This window comes from Dendrobates tinctorius, unplaced genomic scaffold, assembly GCF_039654945.1.
Source record: "Dendrobates tinctorius isolate UK_male_01 unplaced genomic scaffold, ASM3965494v1 ptg000250l, whole genome shotgun sequence".
Lineage (NCBI taxonomy): Eukaryota > Metazoa > Chordata > Amphibia > Anura > Dendrobatidae > Dendrobates > Dendrobates tinctorius.
This window is the reverse complement of record NW_027361917.1, coordinates 16,259,495-16,284,103: the sequence shown is the minus strand read 5'-3', so window position 1 is coordinate 16,284,103 and position 24,609 is coordinate 16,259,495. Positions and strand designations below refer to the sequence as shown.

The following is a 24,609-nucleotide window of genomic DNA, read 5'->3' as shown; positions in this document are numbered from 1 at the left end:
ACTGTCTGCCATGGGGCATAAACTGTACGGAAACACCTTCCAGTTCCCACCCCCTAGACCGCTGCCGCAAACATCTGGTCCACCTATGCCATTTGTCTGTGTAGGGGATGAAGCCTTCCAGCTGTCAGAACACCTTTTGAAACCGTACGGTAGCAGAGGATTGACAAGACCAAAACGCATTTTTAATTACCGCCTCACAAGAGCAAGAAGAATGGTTGAATGTACCTTTGGTATTCTGACAGCCAAATGGCGGGTCCTATTGACTGCGATCAACCTCAAGACAGAAACTGTGGACGAGGTGATCAAAGCTTGCGTGGTACTCCACAATTTTGTTATCTGCAAGCAGGGCCGGCTCCAGGTTTTTGAGGGCCCCGGGCGAAAAAGTCTCAGTTGGCCCCCCCTTAACACATACCACGACTCATGCCGTGTGACATCCGTGGTGACGGCCAAAAACGGACTTCTCTCTGTGTGGATCACACGGACACGCATGTGATCCACACGGACACTCGCTCTGTGGCAAAACACGTTCATGTGATGGAGGCTACTGATTAGTAGTGTACGTATGAAAGAAAGAAGAGAGGGGAAATAAAGAACAGAGAAAGAAAGAGAAAGAATGGAAGGAAGAACAGAGAAAGATACAGAGAGAGAAAGAAAGAACATAGAAAGAACGAAGAAAGAAAGAAAGAAAGAAAGAAAGAAAAAGAAAGAAAGAAAATAATGAACAGAGAGAAAGGAAGAACAGAGAGAGAAAGAAAAGAACAGAGAGAAAGAGAAAGAAAGAGGGTAAAGAAAGAACAGATAGAGAAAGAAAGAGAGGAAAGAAAGAACAGAGAGAAAGAAGAAAGAAAGAAAAAGAATAAAGAGAAAGAAAGAGTGGACAGAAAAAAAGAACAGAGAGAGAGAGAAAGAAAGAAAGAAAGAAAGAAAGAAAGAAAGAAAGAAAGAAAGAAAGAAATAAAGAAAGAAAGAGGGGAATAAAGAACAGAGAGGGAGAGAAAAAAGGGGAAAGAAAGAACGGAGAGAGAAAAAGAGTTGACAGAAAAAAAGAACAGGGAGAGAGAGAAAAAGGAGGGGAAAGAAAGAACAGAGAGGTAGAGAGATAAAGAGGGGAAAGAACAGAGAGGAAGAGGGGAAAGAATGAACAGAGAGATAGAGAGATAAAGAGGGGAAAGAACAGAGAGGAAGAGGGGAAAGAAAGAACAGAGAGAGAGAAAGAAAGAGAGGAAAGAGAGAACAGACAGAGAAAGAACAGAGACAGAAAGAAAGAAAGAGAACAGAGAGCGAAAGAACAGAGAGAGAGAAAAAAAAGATTAGAGAGAAAGAAACAGAGAAAGAAAAATTCTATAAAGATACCATAGCAGCCCAGCTCCCATTGTAGTGCCTACCTGAGCCTCCTGGTGCAGGACATATCATGATCCGCTCACATGGCCGACATCCCCGATTCCAAGGCAATCTCGCTGTCCGCTGTCAGAGGAGGACACGGTGATGGATCTGAAGCATTCCCTGAAGTGCCTCCATGGTTCCGTCACAATCTCCTACTGAAATGACCTAATTTCTGGTCAGCTTCCAGCACGTCACTTCCGGTAGAACGTTAAGTGCAAGTTTTAAATTGGTCCTTGGGGCTCCGCTGTGTACTCCTGTGTCCCGCGGGGAAAGTATGCTCCCGGCTGGGGCAGTCTCTCTCTCAAAATCGGGACTGGATCGCTGGATCCGGGACAGTTGGGACTCGGGAGGTATAAATGCTCCCCACCATACACCTCGTACACACACAGCTCCGCTTTGTATGCCTCGTACACACACGGCTCCGCTCCGTACACCTTGTACACACGCAGCTTCACTACGTACACCCCCGGCTCTGCTCCGCTCCATAAACACACGGCTCAGCTCCGTACACACAGGGCTCCATTCCGTACATCTCGTACACACACGGCTCTGCTCCATGCACCTCGTACACACACGGTTTCGCTCCGTACACCTCGTACACACACGGCTCTGCTCCGTACACCTCGTAGACACACGGCTCCGCTCCGTACAACTTGTAAACCCCTCCTGACCCCACCCAAGAACACACACGGCTCTGCTACATCCACCTTGTAAAACCCCTCCCTGACCCCACACAAGTACACACACGGCTCTGCTACATCCACCTTGTACACACGCAGCTTCACTCCGTACACCCCCGGCTCTGCTCCGCTCCATAAACACACGGCTTAGCTCCGTACACACAGGGCTCCGTTCCGTACATCTCGTACACACACGGCTCTGCTCCATGCACCTCGTACACACACGGCTTCGCTCCGTACACCTCGTACACACACGGCTCTGCTCCGTACAACTTGTAAACCCCTCCTGACCCCACCCAAGAACACACACGGCTCTGCTACATCCACCTTGTTAAACCCCTCCCTGACCCCACACAAGTACACACACGGCTCTGCTACATCCACCTTGTAAAACCCCTCCCTGACCCCACACAAGTACACACACGGCTCTGCTACATCCACCTTGTAAACCCCTCCTGACCCCACACAAGTACACACATGGCTCTGCTACATCCACCTTGTAAACCCCTCCTGACCCCACACAAGTACACACACGGCTCTGCTACATCCACCTTGTAAAACCCCTCCCTGACCCCACACAAGTACACACACGGCTCTGCTACATCCACCTTGTAAACCCCTCCTGACCCCACACAAGTACACACACGGCTCTGCTACATCCACCTTGTAAACCCCTCCTGACCCCACACAAGTACACACACGGCTCTGCTACATCCACCTTGTAAACCCCTCCTGACCCCACACAAGTATACACACGGCTCTGCTACATCCACCTTGTAAACCCCTCCTGACCCCACACAAGTACACACACGGCTCTGCTACATCCACCTTGTTAAACCCCTCCTGACCCCACACAAGTACACACACGGCTCTGCTACATCCACCTTGTTAAACCCCTCCCAGACCCCACACAAGTACACACACGGCTCTGCTACATCCACCTTGTTAAACCCCTCCTGACCCCACACAAGTACACACACGGCTCTGCTACATCCACCTTGTAAAACCCCTCCCTGACCCCACACAAGTACACACACGGCTCTGCTACATCCACCTTGTAAAACCCCTCCCTGACCCCACACAAGTACACACACGGCTCTGCTACATCCACCTTGTAAACCCCTCCTGACCCCACACAAGTACACACACGGCTCTGCTACATCCACCTTGTAAACCCCTCCTGACCCCACACAAGTACACATACGGCTCTGCTACATCCACCTTGTAAACCCCTCCTGACCCCACACAAGTACACACACGGCTCTGCTACATCCACCTTGTAAAACCCCTCCTGACCCCACACAAGTACACACACGGCTCTGCTACATCCACCTTGTTAAACCCCTCCCTGACCCCACTGTCCCACACATAAACGTTACCTCATCCATCCAGACCAGCACCATAATGAAAAGCGACCAGCACAGCAGAGTCCTGCAGCCACCCTGATCATGTGACCCGACTCCTCCCCTCCTGTGACCTCATCACAGGTCCTGTGCTGGCACCGCACACAAGATTACAGCCGAAGGAAGCGATGATCATTGCTGGCTGTAAGGGGCTGCGTCACTGCGTGGGTCCCTCGCGGAGGGTGCAGGATGGGGTCAATACATGGGGGGCGTGGCGGCAGCCAGCGGGTATCCCAGACAGCGTGAGTGGGCCCTCCCATCTCACCAGGGCCCCGGCACTTGCCCGGGTGCGCCGGGTGCTGACGCCGGCTCTGTCTGCAAGGAACCCATTTCCATTGAGGACACCTCTGAAGAAACCACCTTGCCCTAGTTTTGAGGAATGGGGGATTTGATAATTACCGTCTCTCATCTGCTGCTGGACTCCCCTCCCGTTGTTCAGCATGTTCCCTTTGCTGCTCCATTTGGGGTGGTGGTGGTGCTGATGGTGCTGCAGTGGTCTCCTGCCTTCTCCTGCGCCTGGTTCCTGTCTTGGGTGGCATGTTGGGTGTGGCTGAGGGTCCCACTGTCATGCTTTTATATATGTGTGCTGTGGGCAGAGCTACTGAGCATGCTCAGACCCAAAAAAACGGATCGGGCCACTGGATCCGGCTTTCGCCGGTTCCGGCGCATTGCGGCGCTCATAGACTTTCAATGTGTGAAAAAGCCGGACGCGCCGGATCCGGCTTTTTCGCCGGATCCGGCTTTTTCGCCGGAGACAAAAAACGTTACAGTAGCCGTTTTTTCCAGACGCCGGATTGCGACACATTGCCGGATCCGGCGAAAAACGGATGAAACGCATGGCCATCCGGCGCGATCCGGCACAAATGCAAGTCAATGGGGGGGAAACCGGATCCGGCATTGCATTTCGCCGGATCCGGTTTTTGTCAAAAGAGCCGGATCGCGCCTGACGGCGAAAACCTGATGTGTGAAAGAGGCCTAAGAGAGTAAAATAAATAACTTATTATGCATAGAGGATACAGAAGCCAAATGGATGAAAGTTTTTAATGAAACCCAATTGCAAAAAAAATATTTTTAACTGAAAACATGCATTTCATTATTTTTTTTATTGCCCCTGAAGAAGTTTATATCCTTATAAATATCAGTTTCAGACTGAATTATATGTTAGTTTAGATAAAATTGGGCTTTCGAAAAGTTGATTCCCATTTTAAAAATAGTAATGGAAACAATCATTATTACAGGACACATTACATGTGGTAATAAAGAGAGCCATATTGAGATATTACCTTCTCTGATCTCTTCAAAGAGTTCTCTTTTTCTGCCCATCTACTCTAAAGGGTAACAAGGAAAAAAATAAAGATATACCATAAATACATTTGTTGTACAGATGAATAATAATATACTGTGAAATCTCTAAGATGACCCAAAATTGCATCAAAATGACCGTCTCAGGGAAAGGATGACCAGTATACATTTGTATATGATGGAATCGGAGATCTGACACAGGAATTCTGGCCATTGTAAGGCCTCATACAGACGTCCATGGATTTTCACGTACATAAAAAACAGTCCGTGAGTTTTTAGTGTTTCATTAGTGATTTTCATATATGAAAAAAATACATAAATTGTAAAACTTTCCCCATACATTACAATGTAGATCACGGGCAGCACACCGGGTGTAACACTAATCTCATTCATGTGCGGTCCATGATTTCCATGGATCCATAAATTTGTTCAAGTAATTTTGATCTGATCAAAAATGGACAGGTCTCCTCCGTAATTTGATTTTGTGGACACATGGTCTGTAAAAAACATGCACCTGTGAAGAGCTCCATAGATTATAATGAGCCAGTACCGTACATGAAAAACGGATGTCTGAATGAAACCTAAAAGAAAGTGACTTTCTTAAAACGGTCTTTAGAGGAGGTTTCACGATGCATAGAAGTGTATGCACAATTACAGGTGTGAGTTATGGACACCAATGAGAAAGATGTGCTCAGAGAGCTCTGTGTACTGCAATGCACACAGGTACAGGTCAATGGAATTAATACAAAACAGTGATGTGCTCCCAATATTAACCAAAGCCACCGGTCTCATGATGTAACGAGAGAAAAATAATTAATTTTGTTTCCATACAGTAGCCCTGCATTCCCACGGATTCACATGTGGCACGTAACAAGATGTACAGTAATAATAGCCATACAATGTATTTAGAGTACTAGGAGGAAGAAGAATTAGAATAATAGTGAATGGTTGTAACCTTCTCATTGCCAGTAAGGTGAAGATAGTCATACACCTTCAATAGCTGAGGAAAATCCTGAGAAATTCCCTCATCTCCTGACATCCGACTTTGCATATGTACGGGTACCTACAGCTTAATTTCTAGGCATAAACAAACTGATGGTAGACAACGGAAGGGCCGAGTCAAACAATCAGGCTAAGTGCACACTTAAGGTACTGTCACACTTAGCGATGTACCAGCGATATGACGAGGTCAGGATCGCTGGTACATCGCTAAGTGGTCGCTAGTGAGCTGCCACACAGGCAGATCTCACCAGCGACATCGCAGGGGTCGGGGGTCGCTACTTACCTGTCACACTAGGCGATCCTGACGTCCTCCCGCCTGAGTCCACGCTCGTCTCTCCACAGGAAGCCCCAGCAGGAAGCTGACGACGAGAAACGCGATCAGCGATAATCAGCGGGGGAGCAGTCGGAGGTAAGTATCAGACATAGCGATATCGCTAGTAATATAAAACCTGTGACGTTATAGCGATATTGCTAGCGATATCGCTTAGTGTGACAGGCCCTTTAGTAGAAAATTTCTGCTCAAAAACCTGACTCCCTTCCCAGAAACCGCGCCTTTTTTGTCTACACGTTTTCCGCGCGTTTTCGCTGCGGTTTTCATGCGTTTTTTCCGGCGCGTTTTCAAAGCGCATAGAACTAGCCAGAAACGCAGAAAAAAACGCAAAATTAATGAGCATGCTGCGTTTTTTTACCGCAATGCGTTTTTTTCGTGGTAAAAAACGCATCAATATGCACAAAAAGTGCAAAATGCATAGAAATTAATGGGAAGCTTATTTTTAGCGGTTTTATTGGTTTTATTGAGGCTGTGTGTGAACACAGCCTCACTCTCTTTCAATGGGAGGAAGTGGGTCATCAACATCACTTTGACAATCTGAATTAGGATTAGCATGTGAACAAGGAGGATCTCACAAGCATCTGATGGAATAATGTATATTGTGTGAGGTAGCGCTGTCATTTACTTAGGGGATTCTCGCTTGCAGCGAACAAAAACCAGTTCCGGCACGGATTTTCCATCAAATCATACAGTCCTTGCGGTTTATTCACGCCTCATAAACCACAGCAGCAACAGAAAGTTCACTTAATAACATTACCAGCATAGCGTCCATTATAATGCTTCGCTCTTATTATCAATGTCCAGTACGCAGGCTCACTTAGCCTCACAATTATCTCACCCACGTCAGGGTTCCCCATGCGGCTGCAGCATTCGCACACGTTCGTTCCCTCCAGGGAACTCTCAGGCACACATCGCCATTGCTCCCAGCCACTTCACACGTGCTGTCTGGAAGGAAGCTCCATTTCTGCAGGACCTTCCACCCTGGACCAACCAGGTCCCAGCATTCACCCCCTGTGACCTACTCTGGCCACATTATATGGTCCATAGCCACGCCCACCAGGTCACGTGACTATGACCTCATCACAGGTCCTTCACACACTCACGTAGCTTTTTAATACAGGCGTTTTCAGACACATCCCTGGGTGGGTTTGTAGGTAACTGGCCCGCCCAACTCCCAGGTTACCTAGAGACTTCTCCCTTATACCTTGAAATAACACCTCAGCAATACCATTGCTGATCAATACGCATAACTAAGTCTCCATCTCAAAGCCACCCCCTGGTGAGATACACAACCATCCTTCAGGATTCTGCCACTCATCCTCTCCCTTGAAACCTCCACACAGCGCCCCCTAGCGGACATAGTGGTTACTACACCACAATTGGTAAAACACTAACAAAGACAGCGCCATTCAACGTGTATAACAACTAACACATCATAAATAATGAGTTGCCCTAGATCTGGGCTTAATTTATTTTGCAAAAAAATGTGATATATGGCAAGTAGCAAGTATGGGAATGTATAATAAACAATATATTTCTAAGCACATAACCATGATCAATTCTTAAAGTGCCCCCTAGTCAACTGTGTTCCTAGAACCTCAAGGGCAGTACAATACGAAGCCCCTTCCTTTAACATTTAATCACCTGTTCTGCAGTTCTGTACTGTCTCCTTTTTACCTAGCAGGAAGTCATTGTCATCGTCTGCCATATACAGTAACATTTGGAATTCAATCTGGTCATGGACACTATCTGCACAAACTTGGTAGCTCACATGATACTTCCCGCTCTTCCTATCCACCCTGTTAGTACAATCCTACACACCATCTGAATAGGTGCAGAGGCTGCTGTAATCACAGGATTTTATTAACTAGCAAGGTCCAGCTAAGAATTCTCTCAGAATATCAATCGTCTTTTGCCAGTTATACAAGACACACACACACACTTCAATATCATGTGCCAAATAAGTAAAGCCTTACAATTTGCTAGACTTCATTGCAAACTTTGCAATTGGGAACCATGATTCCGGTTTAAGGTATGATCATAATAAGTTTTGGTGAGGTGTAAAAATCTGAAGTGTTTTTCAAGAGAAATCCCCTTCAGGAATGCCATGTGGTTTTTTGACAAGGTTTTCAGATCTAACACATTTTTTAAGTCTTTTGTCATGCAAAGTTTTTTTTTTCAGCCTTTTGACTTGACAAGGTCGATTGTCCATGAGAAATTCTCAGAAAAGAAGTGACGACCCTTCTTTTTTTTCCACTATGAGTTTTTCAAAACCTCCTTGAGAAAAAAAAAAACTATATAAACAACAACAAAAAAAAATTATTCAAAGAGTATTTGAAACTGCTTCAAAATCCATGTAAAAAAAACTACATGAGAACAAAGCCTAAGGCCGCAGTAAAACCCAACAGTTATATTTTGACACGTTTTTGGTTCTTGCCTGAAGTATCTACAAATAATGGAAAACCGTGCACAGTTCAGTTCAGGAATACCGTATATCCAGTGGCAAAATAGATGGCACTGACCAAAAATGACTCCATAAGAAACTATAGAATTGGTTTTGTAAACATTTTTTACTATCACTGTTTTCTACTAGCTAAAGAGATAAGGAAGCAGGCTCATTACCGTTTATATCAAAAGGCATTTAATAAACTTTGTGTTGTAATTTTCCTAACAATGAGGTATTGTGTCTTCAGGTCATTGACAGGAACATCTGAGTGAGCCACCTAAAATGAATTCTGAGACCGCCTAGGCACAGATAGAAAATTAGTGACAAATCCTTCCAACCATCACTTACCACTTGTCGTGCCCTTATCAGCTTACACACTAAAGAGGCCTTTAGGTGTGACTGCAACGTGACTGCAACCTGTGCAAACCTTAGGACTGTCAAAACTGACTGACAAAACACAAGTTAATTATATTTAAATGTCTCTTCATGAATACATCAAGAATCTACAAACAAGTCCCGCAAGAACTATTAGTACTGTACCTGCACAACAGTCTCCAAGGGTGGACACCATACATTACCAGTTTCAGAATCATGCCACCTACTCCTTCATAAACTCATATATAGATGATTTTAGATAAGCAAATGATGGCACAGTGCCAAGATATACCATCACTTGTTGATCAGTAGGGGTCAGATCCCTAGGATCTCTGCCAATTTGTAGAAGTTCAATTGCAAGAAACTAGTATTTCTCTGCACAGCTCCTGGATGAGAGGTGCTAGGCAAAACATATAACACAAGGACACAGCTTGCTTCATTTTTGTGATCGGTCAGGGTCAGTTCCGTCAGACTTCCACCAATCAGCAAGTAATTTTACCATCTATTGCTAAGGTGGAAAAAGTCCTGTATAAAGCTAATGAGTCACATCTAAAAAGTTTTTGGCCGGATAATTTTCTGCTGTCATAATGGCAATCCCTAATGACCAACAATCCCCGGGGATTACTAATCACCTATAAGCAATGGTTTCAGCAAGTCTTTCTTAATTCTTATTCCTGAAATACGGCAGATTGAAATGATAGGTAAATGGTTTTCCTATATAAGCAAATGACGATATATTACTAGGAGATGCAGTCCCAGCCAATTGCTAGAAGTACAGTTGCAAGTACTTGATAGTATTTCTCCTCACTTCTCCTGGTTAGGCCTCATTCACATATTTGTGTTTTAACGTGCTCATGAAAATTTTTTACCAGCATCTTCTGTGCTATGGATCTGTGTGTCATCAGTGTGTGGTCTGTATGTCCTGGTTTTACCATCAATGTGTCATCAGGGGATGGATAACACCGGGGAGCAATTTTAAATATCATTTTTATTGAGTTAAATTTTTCTGCTGATTTAGACTAAAATAGGCATGCTGATTTCACAACAGCAGTTAGTCTTTTTCTATCGCATCAGTTTTTTTTCTCTACAGTTTATCCTAATGTGATTTCTCTCGGTTGGATTGAGGGTAGCATTAGTGCTCTCCTACTGGTCAAAAGCAAACCGCTCTAGAGTGGAGAGAGGTGGAGGACGACCTTGGTAACCGGCAACAGGTTGTTATTTCAGTTATATGTGAGACAGTGTGGCAAGAGGTTGTGTGCCACTCTGTACAGTAAAACACATTCCAGAAGCCTGTATACTATGGGTTAGCAGAATTTATTTTTTTATTTACACACTTCTTTCCTTTCTTTCAGATCTGTCTGTCTCTGCTATTTCTCATGGTAAGTGCCTAAAGAGCCCTGATTAATTTAGCTTCATCAATCCCAGTCAAAGGACAAACATCAACACATTTGTCAAGCAAGCAAAATGCAAATTTCAAAGTAAAACTTGGGGATCGAGATAAGTCTTGGGCCCCTCAGAAAGTGTTCACGCAGTGTGTCAAGAATTTACAAATGTGGATAAAGAGAATATGTGATAAGATGCCATTTGCTATACCTATGGTTTGGCGAAAGCCAAGAAATCATTCCAGTGACTGTTAATTTTGTAAAGTGAAAACTTCAGGACAGAAAAAAGAAAAATAAATATAAAACAGAATATCCTACTTTACCATTAGCTATATGTCTGGTTTTCCTAGAACTACCTTCTTTTTTATGAGCAGCAAAATGGTGAAGAACAAAGTGACAGCAATGATGAAGATTTTGAAACTGAAGATTCATAAGGGATTTGATCGGCATGAGCCGAATGATTTGGCACGAGATTTGAGACTATCAAAAAGACTTCATCAAGACTGCATCAGAAAAACTTGCTTGAAAGGTGAGCAAAGGAATCCTACTTTCGATCCAGAAACTTTAGAAGTGACAGTGGTTTTGTGCATTGTCATTGAAGAATTCCAATCTATAACTCAAATTAATGGCGACTATTCATTGATAGCTGAAAGCGGACATTAAAGTGTGTCCTCCACAATGGCAATTTATTTGGTGCAGTCCCAATTGGCTATTAATTTTCTCTTTGTGAAGAATACAGAGACATAAAGATATTCACTGAGTTCTTACAATATCACAACCACAATTGGATCATCTGTGTTGACCTTAACATGGTATGCATACTTCCGGGTGGATACACCAAGTATCCTTGTTTTCTGTGCATGTGGGACAGCAGAGCTCGCGACAAGCATTGGATGGAATTGGCCACCAAGATCTGACCTCAAACCTGATGATCCAAACATTCTACCTGAGCCACTTGTTGACAAAAATAACATTATATTCCCACCTCTGCACTTGAAACTTGGTCTCATGAAGCAATTCATTAACACTTTGCAAACTGAAGGAGACTTTCAAATACCTCAAGTTGGCATTTCCTAGTCTGTCATTTGAAAAAATAAAGGCAGGTGTGTTTGGTGGGCCACAGATTTGGCAGATCATCAAAAATGAACATTTCATTGGGATAATGTCAGAACTTCAAAATAATGCTTGGTTATCATTCAAAGACCAAGTCAAGGACTTTCTAGGACATTTCATGATCAAACAATTACATCGGTTCAATAAACGAATTTTAAAAAAAACAAAACAATTACATCGAAATTGTCCAGAAACTCTTGGAGAGCTACAACACGTTGCGTTTGGCGCAGGTCGCCGCACCGATCAAAAGGACGCATGCGGTGGCAAAAGCATACCTGTGCACGGCCTGCGTACCCAATGCTAAAGATATGGTACGCAGGCCGCATGCAGCGGTATGCGCCCATAGGCGGAGCTGACCGGAGGAGGCGCGGCAGGGGGCGGAGCTTCACAGCGAGCGTCCGCTGCACCTCCAAACACAAATGTGAAACCAGCCTAAGTCAACGAAAATTGTGTTTCCCAGTGTAAAAAATTACAACGCTTCTTCTATACGGACAGCACACAAATGACACACTGATGCCATCCGTGTGCTTGGGCCTTTTTATCCGTAATACTGACCAGCACCATAGATTATAATAAGTACATTGCGTATCTGTGAAAAAGATGGACATAACACATAGGAGCAACACTGATGTCTGAATGAGGCCTTAAGATTAGTATTGTGCAGAAAAAATATTTACCGTTATTCAAAGTATTGAAATCCCTCCTTCCCTATGGCATTATTCACATTAGTGTGCACCACTTAAGAGAAGTATAGATGACAGAAAAGAAATAGGGGATATATAGAATGTGACTATAATATAACGTTTATTATTTATCAAAATACTTTATTTGGATTAAAAAAATCACGTTAAGTCCTGGCCCTTCAGGCACAGGTTATAACACTCAATGGACCATAACCGTCTGCCCGGCCATCTATGTCATTATATGCACAGCTGTGGCTGAATATCAAGTCCTGACATGAATAAGGCACATCAAGTTGTCAGGCCCCCTTAATATATGTTATTTGGCTACTAATGTACCACGTGTCCACATGCTTTCTTAGGCTATGTGCCAAGTTCAGTATTACTGGAGTGTTGGCAGGAAAAACGATGTTAAAAACACGCACGTTTGTGATAATTTTCTTACCATTCATTTGAATGGGTGAAAAACATTGCAAGAAAGCACTGAAATAATTGACATGCTGCAACAGTGAAACTGCATGGAAATAGGGATTTTTGTGTACTCACCGTAAAATCCTTTTCTCCGAGCCATTCATTGGGGGACACAGAGACAGTGGGTGTTATGCTGCTTGCCACTAGGAGGACACTAAGTAAACTAGAAAAAAAAGATAGCTCCTCCCCTGTAGTATACACCCTCTCGCTGGATGATATCTCCAGTTCAGTGAAAAAGCAGTAGGAGCTTAAACATTCAACAATAACCATAACTATGTCAAAACCTAAGAATGCTACAAATGAGCCAGTAGGCTAAACAGAGTGGGTGCTGTGTCCCCCAATGAATGGCTCGGAGAAAAGGATTTTACGGTGAGTACACAAAAATCCCTATTTCTCCTACGCCTCATTGGGGGACACAGAGACAGTGGGATGTCCCAAAGCAGTCCCTGGGTGGGGAGCATACATCTGCTAATACCCCATGTACCACTGAGTCAACACTGAGGTACTGCCGATTGCAGGATGTGCCTGCCGAGAGCTGCATCCGCAGAGGCCTGTGAATGAATTTGGTAATGTTTTGTAAAAGTATGCAGACTGGACTAAGTCGCAGCCTTGCAGACCTGTTCTGCCGAGGCCTGGTGCCGAATGGCCCAAGAGGCGCCCACTGACAGGGTAGAGTGCGCCTTAATCCCCGCTGGGACAGGCGCATTCCTGACACGGTAGGATTCCTGAATCGCTGAGCGAATCCACCTAGCTAGCGTTGCTTTTGAAGCAGCTAGGCCCTTCCTATGCCCCTCAGGAAGTATGAACAGGGCATCTGACTTGCGGAAGGGAGCCGTCCGCGAGATGTACTGTCTCAGCGCCCTCACCACATCCAGGGTGTGGAGGGCCTTCTCAATGCGATGGACTGGCGCCGGACAAAAGGAAGGCAAAACAATTTCCTCATTGAGATGGAAAGAGGAAACGACCTTGGGCAGGAAGGACGGGGACGTCCTGAGAACTACCTAGTCCTGATGAAAATTCAGGAACGGAGAATGGCAGGACAGAGCTGCCAATTCCGAAAAACTCGTCTGATTGACGTAATTGCCACTAGAAAGACCACTTTCCAAGAGTGGATGGTCAATGACACGTCTTGCCGCAGTTCAAAAGGATCCTCCTGTAAGGCCCCAAGAACCAGATTAAGGTTCCATGATTCCAATGGCCTTCTATAAGGAGGCGTCACATGGGAAACTCCTTGAATAAACGTCTTGACCTGAGGTTTGGTGGCAATTTTTCATTGGAAAAGCACTGACAAGGCCGAAATTTGGCCCTTGAGCGAGCTAAGCGCGAGGCCTGATTTTAATCCGGATTGAAGGAACTCCAATATGCCCAGAATGGAGAACACCAGAGGGGAATGACCATAATCCTTGCACCATGAAAAAAGAAGATCTTCCAGGTGCGGTGATAGATACGCCTGGATACAGGCTTCCTAGCATTAATCATGGTGGAAATCACGTCGAGAGAAAATCCAGCCTGTGCTAAAATCCAGGATTCAACAGCCATGCCGTCAAAGACAGGGCCCCGGAGTTCTGGTGGTAAATCGGGCCCTGAGAAAGCAGAGCTGTGCGATCTGGAAGTCGCCAGGGGACGTCGGCGACTAGCTGTATTAGTTCTGCATACCATGCTCGGCGCGGCCAATCTGGGGCGACTAGGATCACTGGTACCCCCTCTGCTATGATCTTCTTGATGACCCTCGGGAACCAAGGGAAGAGGGGGAAAGATGTACGGGAGCCGGAACCGGTGCCATGACAGAACTAGGGCGTCCGCTCCGATGGCGCATGGATCACGCGATCGGGCAATGAACCAAGACACCTTGCTGTTTGGTCTGGAGGCCATGAGGTCCACATCCGGAGTCCCCCAACGAAGACAAATCAGGTGAAAGACTTCCGGATGAAGAGACCACTCTCCCGAGGCAATGCTTTGGCAACTGAGAAAATCTGCCGCCCAATTTTTTACGCCGGGGATGTGAATTGCTGAGATGGGTGAATGGTTGGTCTCGGCCCAATGGAGGATGTGACTCACTTCGTGCATGGCCATCCTGCTCCGGGTACCTCCCTGGCGGTTGATATACGCTACAGCCGTGGCGTTGTCTGATTGGATCCTGATGGGGTGACCTGCGAGGAGATGGTGGAAACTCCGTAGAGTAAATCTGATTGCTCGTATCTCCAAAGTGTTGATGGGGAGACGTGATTCTCGGGTCGACCAACGACCCTGTGCCGTGTGGTGACGAAAGACCGCACCCCAGCCGAGAAGACTTGCGTCGGTGGTTACTACCAACCATCTTACTGGGAGAAAAGACCTCCCTTGATTCAGGGAGGACCTCAGAGTTCACCACCTGAGGGCTTGCCTGATCCGCAGGGACAGAAGGATCCGACGGTCCAGGGAGACTGGGTTCTTGTCCCAAGCTAACAGCAACGCGTGTTGTAAGGGACGGAGATGGAACTGTGCAAATGGAACTGCTTCCATGGCAGCCACCACTTTTCCGAGAACTCTCACGCTGAAACGAATGGAGTGAGAAGCTGGACGAGAAAGAGTCCGCACTGCCTGTTGTAAGGCTTGCGTCTTTTCCGAGGGAGAATGACCAACCCACGGGAAGTGTCCAAGATCATTCCTAAAAAGGAAATCTGCTGAGCCAGTTTTGGGGAAGACTTTGCGAAGTTTATCTTCCACCCCAGGCGTGAAAGTGTAATTACTGTTATCTCCACAGATTCTTCGCAGGCTGAAAGGGACGGGTCCTTGATGAGCAGGTCGTCCAGATACGGTAACACTACTACTCCCCTAGAGTGGAGAATGGCCATGACAGCCGCAATGACCTTGGTAAAGACCCTGGGGGCAGTGGCGAGTCCGAAGGGCAAGGCAACGAACTGGAAGTGTTCGTCGTGAATTGCAAAATGCAGGAACTGCTGGTGAGATGGGCAGATTGGAATGTGAAGATAAGCGTCCTTGATGTTGATGGATGCTAGGAACTCTCCTTTTTCCATCTTAGCGACAACTGGTCGGAGAGATTCCATTCGGAATCGCCGAACCGTGACAAACTGATTTAACAGTTTGAGATCCAGAATGGGTCGCATCATGCCGTCTTTCTTTGGAACCACAAAAAGGTTTGAATAAAATCCTCTGAACCTCTCGTGATGAGGGACCGGAATGATAACTCCGTCTCTTAAGAGAGCCTGAACAGCCCGATTAAGGCTCTTGTCTTTCCCTTGGGCAGAGAGGAAAGGAAAAAGCAAGTTAGAGGGGGAGAGGAAAACTATCTTGTATCCGGAGGACACCAGCTCCCTGACCCAACTGTTGTGGACAACCGCGAGCCAGGTGTGGCTGAAGGAAAGTAGGCGACCGCCTACTTTGTCGGCGTCCGCCGGATACCGAAACAAGTTATTGGGTAGATCTATGAGACCTGGCTCCCTTGGATCCAGAAGCCCTAGGTCTGGGTTTCCAAGAGCGGTTAGGTCTGTACGAGACCTGGGAGCCTCTGTCTCCGTGCGGAGATGGACCTAATCCGGAAGAGAAGGTAGAGGATGACCAACCGTAGTTGTTGCGAAAAGATCGAAAGCGCGTCGGCTGTTGGTTGTGAAACGGCTGAGCAGCTTTTTGTTGAGGGAGGAATTTACTTTTTTCCCCGGTAGCATCAGAAATGAGCTGATCTAGTTTCTCTCCAAAAAGACGACCCGTTTGAAAGGGGAGAGAAGTCAACGATCTTTTAGAAGTGGCATCCGTCCGCCAGTCGCGGAGCCATAGGGCTCTTCTAATGGAGATCGCATTAGCGGCAGTTTGAGCAGCGCAATTGGAGGCATCAAAAGAAGCGTCCACTACAAAGTCCGCTGCGTGAATTACCTGCTTGGCGACCGTGGTTGCCTCTGGAGGAAGATTGGTGCCCTGGAAGGAAGTGATCAAGACCTCTGCCCAAGCGGCCATTGCTTTAGTGACCCAAATTGCCGCAAAAGATGGAATAAAGCGCTGCTCCAGAAGCTTCAAAAACTGAACGGGCCAGGTAGTCAATCTGACGATCGGAGGGGTTTCTGACTGAGGAACCCTCAGAAACGGATAGAAGCGTTTTTGAAGCCAGACGCGATACAAGCGGGTCCACCGGAGGGAACTGTAATCAATCCTTCATTAGGTCTGGATCAAAAGGGTATTTAGCCTGAGTAGACTTTTGCCCTGTGAACCGCTTATGCGGACGGTCCCTATGTTTCTGGACAACTTCCTTAAAGTCCGGATGGCTGGTAAATAACCTCCGCACACGCTTGGTTTTCTTAAGTGAAATAGGATGTGCTGGAGCGGGAACATTATCCTCATCCAACTTCAGAATCCTGTTAACTGATTCTATAAGAGACTCAAGCGACTCTTGATCAGTTGGGGGATTCTGAAGGGCTGACGTGTCAGATTCGAATTCAGAGTCGTGCTCGCTGAGAACTCTAGGAGAGGGAGAGTGAGAGACTGGAGTCACAGATGCAGAGGCGCGAACGGGACTAGGGGAAGCATCATGGGTCCGCTTTCTAGAGCCCTCACCATCCCTTGAACGAGTACGGCCCCCGCTGGTGGACGGTTCCCGCCCGACGCCAGAGCCTTCCTCGGGAGGTAAGGACGCCTTCTGGCTTAAAGAGTCCTCCCGGAGGGAGAATATAGCCTGGGTCAGAGACTCCACCGACCGTGACAGGGACACAGCCCACTCAGGGGTACTAAACGCAGGAGGCCTGTCAGCAGCGGCGAGGGGCGACTGGGCGCAGGTCGGGGCGCAGGCTGAGTCGCAGTTAGTGCATAATGGATTAGTCTATGCACTAGGTAAGGCAGACTTGCAAGTGGTACACACGGTAAAAAAACGCAGTGTGCTTTTTAGCAGCCAGTTTAGCTTCCTTAGATTGAGAGATAGCGCTCCTGAAAGGGTTAACGACAGAGTCTGCTGCAGCTGCAGGGAACGTGCCGGGAATGGGTTAAGCTTTAATATGAGGGCAGATGCAGCTTACCCGGTCCTATGCTGTGTCCCTCGGGAGGAATAGCGGTGGCCCTGCGGTGTCACCCGGTATCCGGCAGAATGCTCGCCTCACAGCTCATGTCCAGAGCAGGCTGAGGTAAAAGGATATGGCCCCCGAGACTAGGGTTATGCGTCTCATCTGGGATGAGAGGCGCCAAGGCGAGGGGGCGGTGATAATAGCGCGGGCGGCGCTATTCAAATTGCGGCCTAGTAGGCCGGAAAAGCCAGGGGCTAAATTTTTGAGCCTACCAGTGGTAGCGCCGGTGGGCAGGGCGGGGCGGCGCTATTGAAATTTGCAGCCTAGCAGGCCAGAAAGCCGGGGACTAAATTTTTCGGGCTACTCGCGGTAGCGCTGAGGGGGGGGCCGCGATGGGGGGGTTGGTGCACTGCCGCTGACGCTACATCAGCGCTTCTCCCGGGGGCCAGGACTCGACCCCATACCTCCAACTTCAGTGCTCAGCGCTGTCCGGCCATCCATGCAGGCTCTCATCCTCCTGGGCTGATGTAGCAGAGCTGGAGGAGGTCTTAAAGGGGCCATGCTCAATCGATCCTCCCTATGATAGGGGGATGGAGAGCTATAGGGCTGATTCAGGGCCTACATAAGTGCCGTCCAGTCTTCTCCATTCCGTGTGCCTGCCCTCATATCCGTGGATTACCGGACTCCGGTCATAAATCATCGCCAATTGCTAGAGCAATCAGCCCCAAACGTCGCAGGAAAGTGTACGTGAAGGGTTACTCCACATGCTTGCCTGTTGTTGGTTCAGGGGAGAGCAGGCCGTAGAAAGGAACCGTCGCCCCCTTCACTCCGTTAATTAAAAAATAAAAATTTACAGAAAAATTCAAAAACAAAATAAAAACGGTGGGGTCTGAAACCAGACCCAAGTGCCTCCTACAGACACTAAGCATGAACTGGAGATAGCTCATCCAGCGAGAGGGTGTATACTGCAGGGGAGGAGCTAACTTTTTTTCTGGTTTACTTAGTGTCCTCCTAGTGGCAAGCAGCATAACACCCACTGTCTCTGTGTCCCCCAATGAGGCGTAGGAGAAATAATAAGCAATGCGTGCATGAGATTTCAGAAATGTAATTTCTCTATTTTCAATGTACAAAATCAATCTTGTTATAAAAGGTTATTCTTTTGCAGATTGCTGGTCAATGCAGCTGCAAATCGATTTGCTAGGTAAGAAATTAGCTTTTGATATATTTAAGTAGATAATAAGCTATTTAATTTGGGCATTACTTACCAGTATCCATTCATCAATAAATCATATGTCAGAAATTGCAAATAACAATAATTCACAATTCTTTCCCTTCCTTTGTTATACTGGCATGCAAAAAAATTGCTTTAATGCAAATTGACTTTTAATGCAATGTCCAATAATTACCTAAATAGTAACATAGTAACATAGTTATTAAGGTTGAAGGGAGACTTTAAGTCCATCTAGTTCAACCCATATCCTATCCTAACTTGCCCTAACATGCTGCTGAAAATGAATTTCCCAAAGTGGCTATTCTCACTGCGAAAGTTGGTCTGTGCACCCACCAAAAACGGGAATCAATCAGTATTTCAATGTGGTCTCATTCATTTTTTGACAAATGCAACTCTTTAGCCATTGAAACATGGATTTTTGTGATAACTCACCGTAAAATCCTTTTCTCCGAGACACTCATTGGGCACAGATACTGTGGGTGTATGCTTCTGCCGCTAGGAGGCTGACACTAAGTGAAAAAAAGAAGTTAGCTCCTCCTCCGTCGTATACACCCTCGCCCCTATTGCGGGTGGAAATCAGTTTGGTGCCAAAGCAGTAGGAGGACAACAAAATCAGCCTTAATACAGGTACAACATGTCCAAAACACCACCCTTATATCAAATTAGTAAATGCATATAAATCTTAACAAAACAAGAGCCAACCGGCTAATAGGGTGGGTGCTGTGTCCCCCAATGAGCGTCTCAGAGAAAAGGATTTTACGGTGAGTTATCACAAAAATCCATTTTTCTCCTTCGCCTCATTGGGGGACACAGATACTGTGGGACATCCTAAAGCAGTCCCTGGGTGGGAGATTGACTCACCCATCCAAGCTACATGCACCTCTTGTTTAAAGGTGTGCCACCGATGCTTGGAGAATCCTTCTACCCAGGCTCGCATCCGCCGAGGCCGGAGAATGGATATTATAATGTTTGGCAAATGTGTGCAGGCTGGACCAGGTTGCTGCCTTGCAAACCTGTTCCGTCGAAGCCTGGTGCCGAAGCGCCCAAGAGGCGCCCACTGCCCGAGTAGAGTGCGCTCTGATCCCTGCTGGAATCGGCGTGCCTCTAATGCGGTAGGACTCCTGAATAGTCAAACAAATCCATCTGGCTATGGTCGATTTTAAGGCAGCGAGTCCCTTCCTGCGCCCTTTGGGGAGCACGAACAGCGTGTCCGTCTGACGAAAGGGTGCCGTCCTTGATACGTACTTCCGGAGGGCTCTTACCAGGTCTAACGTGTGAAGAGCCTTTTCCACCCGGTGCACCGGTGCTAGACAAAATGAAGGCAAGACAACATCTTCATTAATGTGAAAAGAGGACACGACTTTAGGCAGGAAAGGAGGGGCTGGTGTGAGCACCACCTTATGCTTATGTAAAGTGAGGAACGGGGCTTGGCAGGATAGGGCTGCCAGTTCTGAAACCCGCCTGATAGAAGTGATGGCCACTAGGAACACCACTTTCCAGGAAAGGCACCTCAAGGAGATATCCTGAAGCAGTTCAAATGGAGCTTCCTGCAGAACACTTAGGACCAGGATAAGGTCCCAAGCGTCCATAGGCGCCTTATAGGGAGGTACCAAGTGGGAGACTACCTGGATGAAAGTCTTCACATGCAGATTGGTAGCAATTCTGCGCTGGAACAGGACGGATAAGGCCGATATTTGTCTCCTGAGGGAACTTGGGGCTAAGCCCGAGTCTAGGCCCGACTGGAGAAAAGTCAAGATGTTGGGGATCGAGAATCTCAGCAGAGAAACACCGCGGCCTCGACACCAAGCAAAGAACACCTTCCAGGTGTGGTGGAAGATTTGTGCTGAAGCAGGCTTCCGGGCGCTAATCATTGTAGCGACCACCTTGCTCCCGAACCCTGCCTGGGTTAGAATCCAAGATTTAACGGCCATGCCGTCAAACACAGGGCTCCTGAGTTCGGGTGGCAAATCGGCCCTTGAGAAAGTAGATCTGGGTGCTCTGGCAGTCGCCAAGGAACGTCGGCGAGCAGCTGCATTAGATCTGCGTACTACGCTCGACAGGGCCAGTATGGGTCCAGCAGAATCGCCGGGGCCCCTTCCGTCTTGATCTTCTTGATGACCCTCGGAAGTAGTGGCAGCGGAGGAACTGGATATGGGAGGCGAAACTGGTTCCATGGCAGAACCAACGCGTCCACAGCGATTGCCTGTGGGTCCCTGGCCCGAGCGACATATGTGGGCACTTTGGCGCTCACTCTGGACGCCATCAGGTCTACATCCGGAGTTCCCCACAGCTGACAAATCTGACGGAAGACTTCGAGATGTAGAGACCACTCTCCGGACGCAAGACCCTGCCGGCTGAGAAAGTCTGCCGCCCAATTTTCCATGCCCAGGATGAGGACAGCCAAAATCACCGAGTGGTTTGCTTCGGCCCACTGCAGAACGTGCCCCACCTCGCGCATGGTTGCTCTGCTGCGGGTGCCCCCTTGGTGATTTATGTAAGCCACCGCAGTGGCGTTGTCCGACTGAATCCGGACGGGGCGGCCTGCTAGAAAGTGATGAAACTTTTGCAGAGCCGGCCGAATTGCTCGTATCTCCAATAAGTTGATCGGGAGGCGTGCCTCCTGTGGCGACCACCGTCCCTGGGTCGTGTGGTGGCGAAACACCGCTCCCCAGCCGAGGAGACTGACGTCGGTTGTCATCACCAACCAATGGTCTGAGGGGAAAGGAACTGGTTAACCACCATCCGAGCGACTGCCTGACTTGAAAAGACAGTCGGCAGTGCCGATCGAGCGTGAAGGGATTCTTGTCCCAAGCTGACAAAAGGGCGTGCTGCAGGAGGCGAAGATGGAACAGGGTGAACGGTACCGCTTCCATTGCTGCCACCATTTTCCCTAGACTCCTCATCCCGGATCGGATGGTACGAGGGACTGGTTGCCGAAGTGTCTGGGCTCCCTGCCGGAGCGCTCGCACCTTTTCCTGAGGGAGAATTTCCAATCCTTGGCGAGTGTCGAGAATTATTCCTAGGAAGGAGATCCTTTGAGCTGGCCCAGGGATGACTTCTTCGCATTGACCAACCACCCTAAGCGGGCAAGAGTATCTAGCGTGATGTTGATGTAGATAAACTATAGGAACAACAAAGCGCAATAGGGTCTTATCCGGGTAACTATTGAAAGAATTAATAAAAATACACTCACCCTTTATAGGAGAGGTTCAGACATGTATGATCCGTGGTCAGCCTGCTGCACGTCCAACGGTCAACTTCGTGACCGCAAAAACTTCAGTTTCTTATGGAACAAATTCATGGACTTTTAGTGCGCTGCTTGACGGAATAACGAATCCAGGTTACGATGAAGAATTAACCATTTATTATCCAAGGCGTTTCGAAGTATATACACTTCTTCCTCAGGGGATGACATATATGAACAGATAGATCTGTCTCAGATTAAATACATTCACGGTTTGAAAATTGGCGCCAATGGTCACGTCATGTGGCAAAAAAAGTCAAAGTTCAATCACATCAATAAGCATGAATTGTCATCATAATTAATCATTGATTATTTAAAAATTATTCTTTAATTACTTCACAGATAAAAAGCATAGAAAAAAATGGAAAAAGATTATATATCTCTAAGACGTGAACTCACGCAGAGAAAAAAGAAGAAAGCGCCGACGATGTTGACATTTTCCTCACATGCCCGTATTGAAGGGCCTTTGACCAAGAGGTCGTCCAGATAGGGCAAGACGACTATGCCTCGAGAATGCAGTATGGCCATGACAACTGCCATAACCTTTGTGAACACTCTGGGGCCGTGGCTAGCCCGAAGGGTAGTGCTACGAACTGAAAACATAGATCACTGATGGCGAAGCGTAGAAACCTCTGATGAGGAGGAAAAATGGGAATATGCAGATATGCGTCCTGGATATCTACTGAGACCAAGTATTCTCCCTACTCCATGGCCGATATGACTGACCGGAGAGACTGCATCCGGAAATGTCTGATCCTGATGAATTTGTTCAGAAGCTTCAGGTCCAAAACAGGCCTGACAGACCCGTCCTTTTTGGGAACCACAAAAAGGTTGGAATAGGACCCCTGATTTTTTCCGTGTTCCGGCACTGGAACAATTTCTCCGTTGTGCTGGAGCGATTTGATGGCTCCCAATAGAGCCCTTGCCTGGGCATCCACTCTGGGAAGCCGGGAAAGAAAAAACCATCTTGGCGGGTATTAAAAAATTCTATTTTGTAACCTGAGGCCACCAATTCCTTTACCCATGCGTCGTGAGCGACATTGGCCCAGACATGGAAAAACCAGAGTAGGCGGCTGCCCACCTTGCCGGTGTCGTCTGGTAAAGGCCTCGAGTCATTTGGCCGACGATCTTTGGGATCTGGATCCCCTCGATCTGGGCTGCTGAGTATGCAATCTCCCCAATGGGTTGGCTCTATATGAGACCTGCCGCTCCCCATCCTGGATGGGGCTGCCTGAGGCGGCGGAATTGGCCGCTGTAGTCCACCCCGTGTTGCGAAAGGCCCGGAAACGTGCTTGAAACGGGTGATGAAAAAGCAGTTTGCCCCTTTGTTGAGGGAGAAACCCGCTCCTTCCTCCTGTGAAGTCAGAGATAAGTTGATCCAACTTCTCCCCAAATAGGTGGCCGCACTGATAAGGCAGGGAAATCAAGGACTTCTTAGAAGAAGAATCGGCTCGCCATGTCCTTAACCATAGGGCTCTTCTGATCGAAATTGCATTAGCGGCAGCAAGTGCCGAGCAATTGGCCGCATCCAAAGACGCATTGATTACATAGTCTCCGGCCATCGCCATCTGACCTGCGACCTCCGAAATCTCTGCAGATAGATCCTGCTCCTGCGCGACCTTGTTTAATGTTTCTGACCATGATATCATAGCCTTGGCTACCCAAGTTGCTGCGAACGAGGGAGCAAGTGCTGACCCTGACGCCTCATATACTGAGCGAGCTAAGGGAAACACTAGGGACGGATAGCAGGGTCTTAGTGGCTAGGCGCGAAACCAGAGGATCCACCATCGGGGATTCCATCTATCTTTTATGGAGGTCCGGAGCAAACGGATACCTTGTTTCGAGTGCCTTTTGACCCGAGAAACGCCTGTCTGGACGTTCTCTGTGCCGCTGCACTATGTCCTCAAACTCCGGGTGAGAGGAAAAAATTCTGTGCGGGTGCTTCACTCGCTTAAATGCCACTTTATGCCCCGTAGCCGCTGCGGGATCATCCTTAATCCCCAGGGTCTGATTGACGGCTTCTATGAGGCTGTCCACTGTTTCACGTGACCCTGGAGTGTCCAGGTCAAGGGGCTTGTCTGAGTCGCAATCTGAGGTCTGCTCGCTATCAACCACTGGTGACGGGGAGCGAGAAGCAGAGCTTACGGAAGCCAAGGCACCGGATGGACTGGGCGACACCATGTGGATTCGTTTCCTCTGGGTCTGCCTGGAGTGAGAGCGGCCCCTGCAGGCAGGAGGCTTTTGTGAGGTGGAGGTTCCCTCTAAGACCGGCGAGCCATTGTCCCTGCCCCTATCTGGGGCTTGCAGGGACTCTATTGCTCTCGTAAGCGACGCCATGGACTGTGACAGTGATCGGGCCCACTACGGGGGATTTGACACATTGGTCGCGGTCGCAGGGGAGAGCTCCTGGGCGCGTTTGGATTCGCAGGCTTCGCATAATCGCTTGCTCTGCGCCCGCGGAAATGCAGCCCGACAAGAGATGCATGCAGCGTAAAAGAACATGTGTGTCTTTGCCTTTTCGGACATACTGTATCTGTCCGCTGATGGGGATGTGGGGAGGAGGTAGCATCTCGTTTTCCCT

The 24,609-nt window shown here is 47.6% G+C and overlaps 1 protein-coding gene across 4 annotated transcripts in view; it reads right to left on the bottom strand.

Annotated features, from left to right (window-relative positions):
• The window catches only part of NPHP1 (nephrocystin 1), a 133,761-nt gene that overhangs the window by 14,110 nt on the left and 95,042 nt on the right, over positions 1–24,609 (bottom strand). For 3 of the 4 annotated variants that reach the window (XM_073557494.1, XM_073557496.1, XM_073557495.1), the window contains one exon: positions 4,750–4,794. In XM_073557494.1, the coding sequence (XP_073413595.1) occupies positions 4,750–4,794 (45 nt within the window). The remainder of the gene's footprint in view (positions 1–4,749; positions 4,795–24,609) is intronic. The other variant, XM_073557497.1, reaches the window with a different exon arrangement.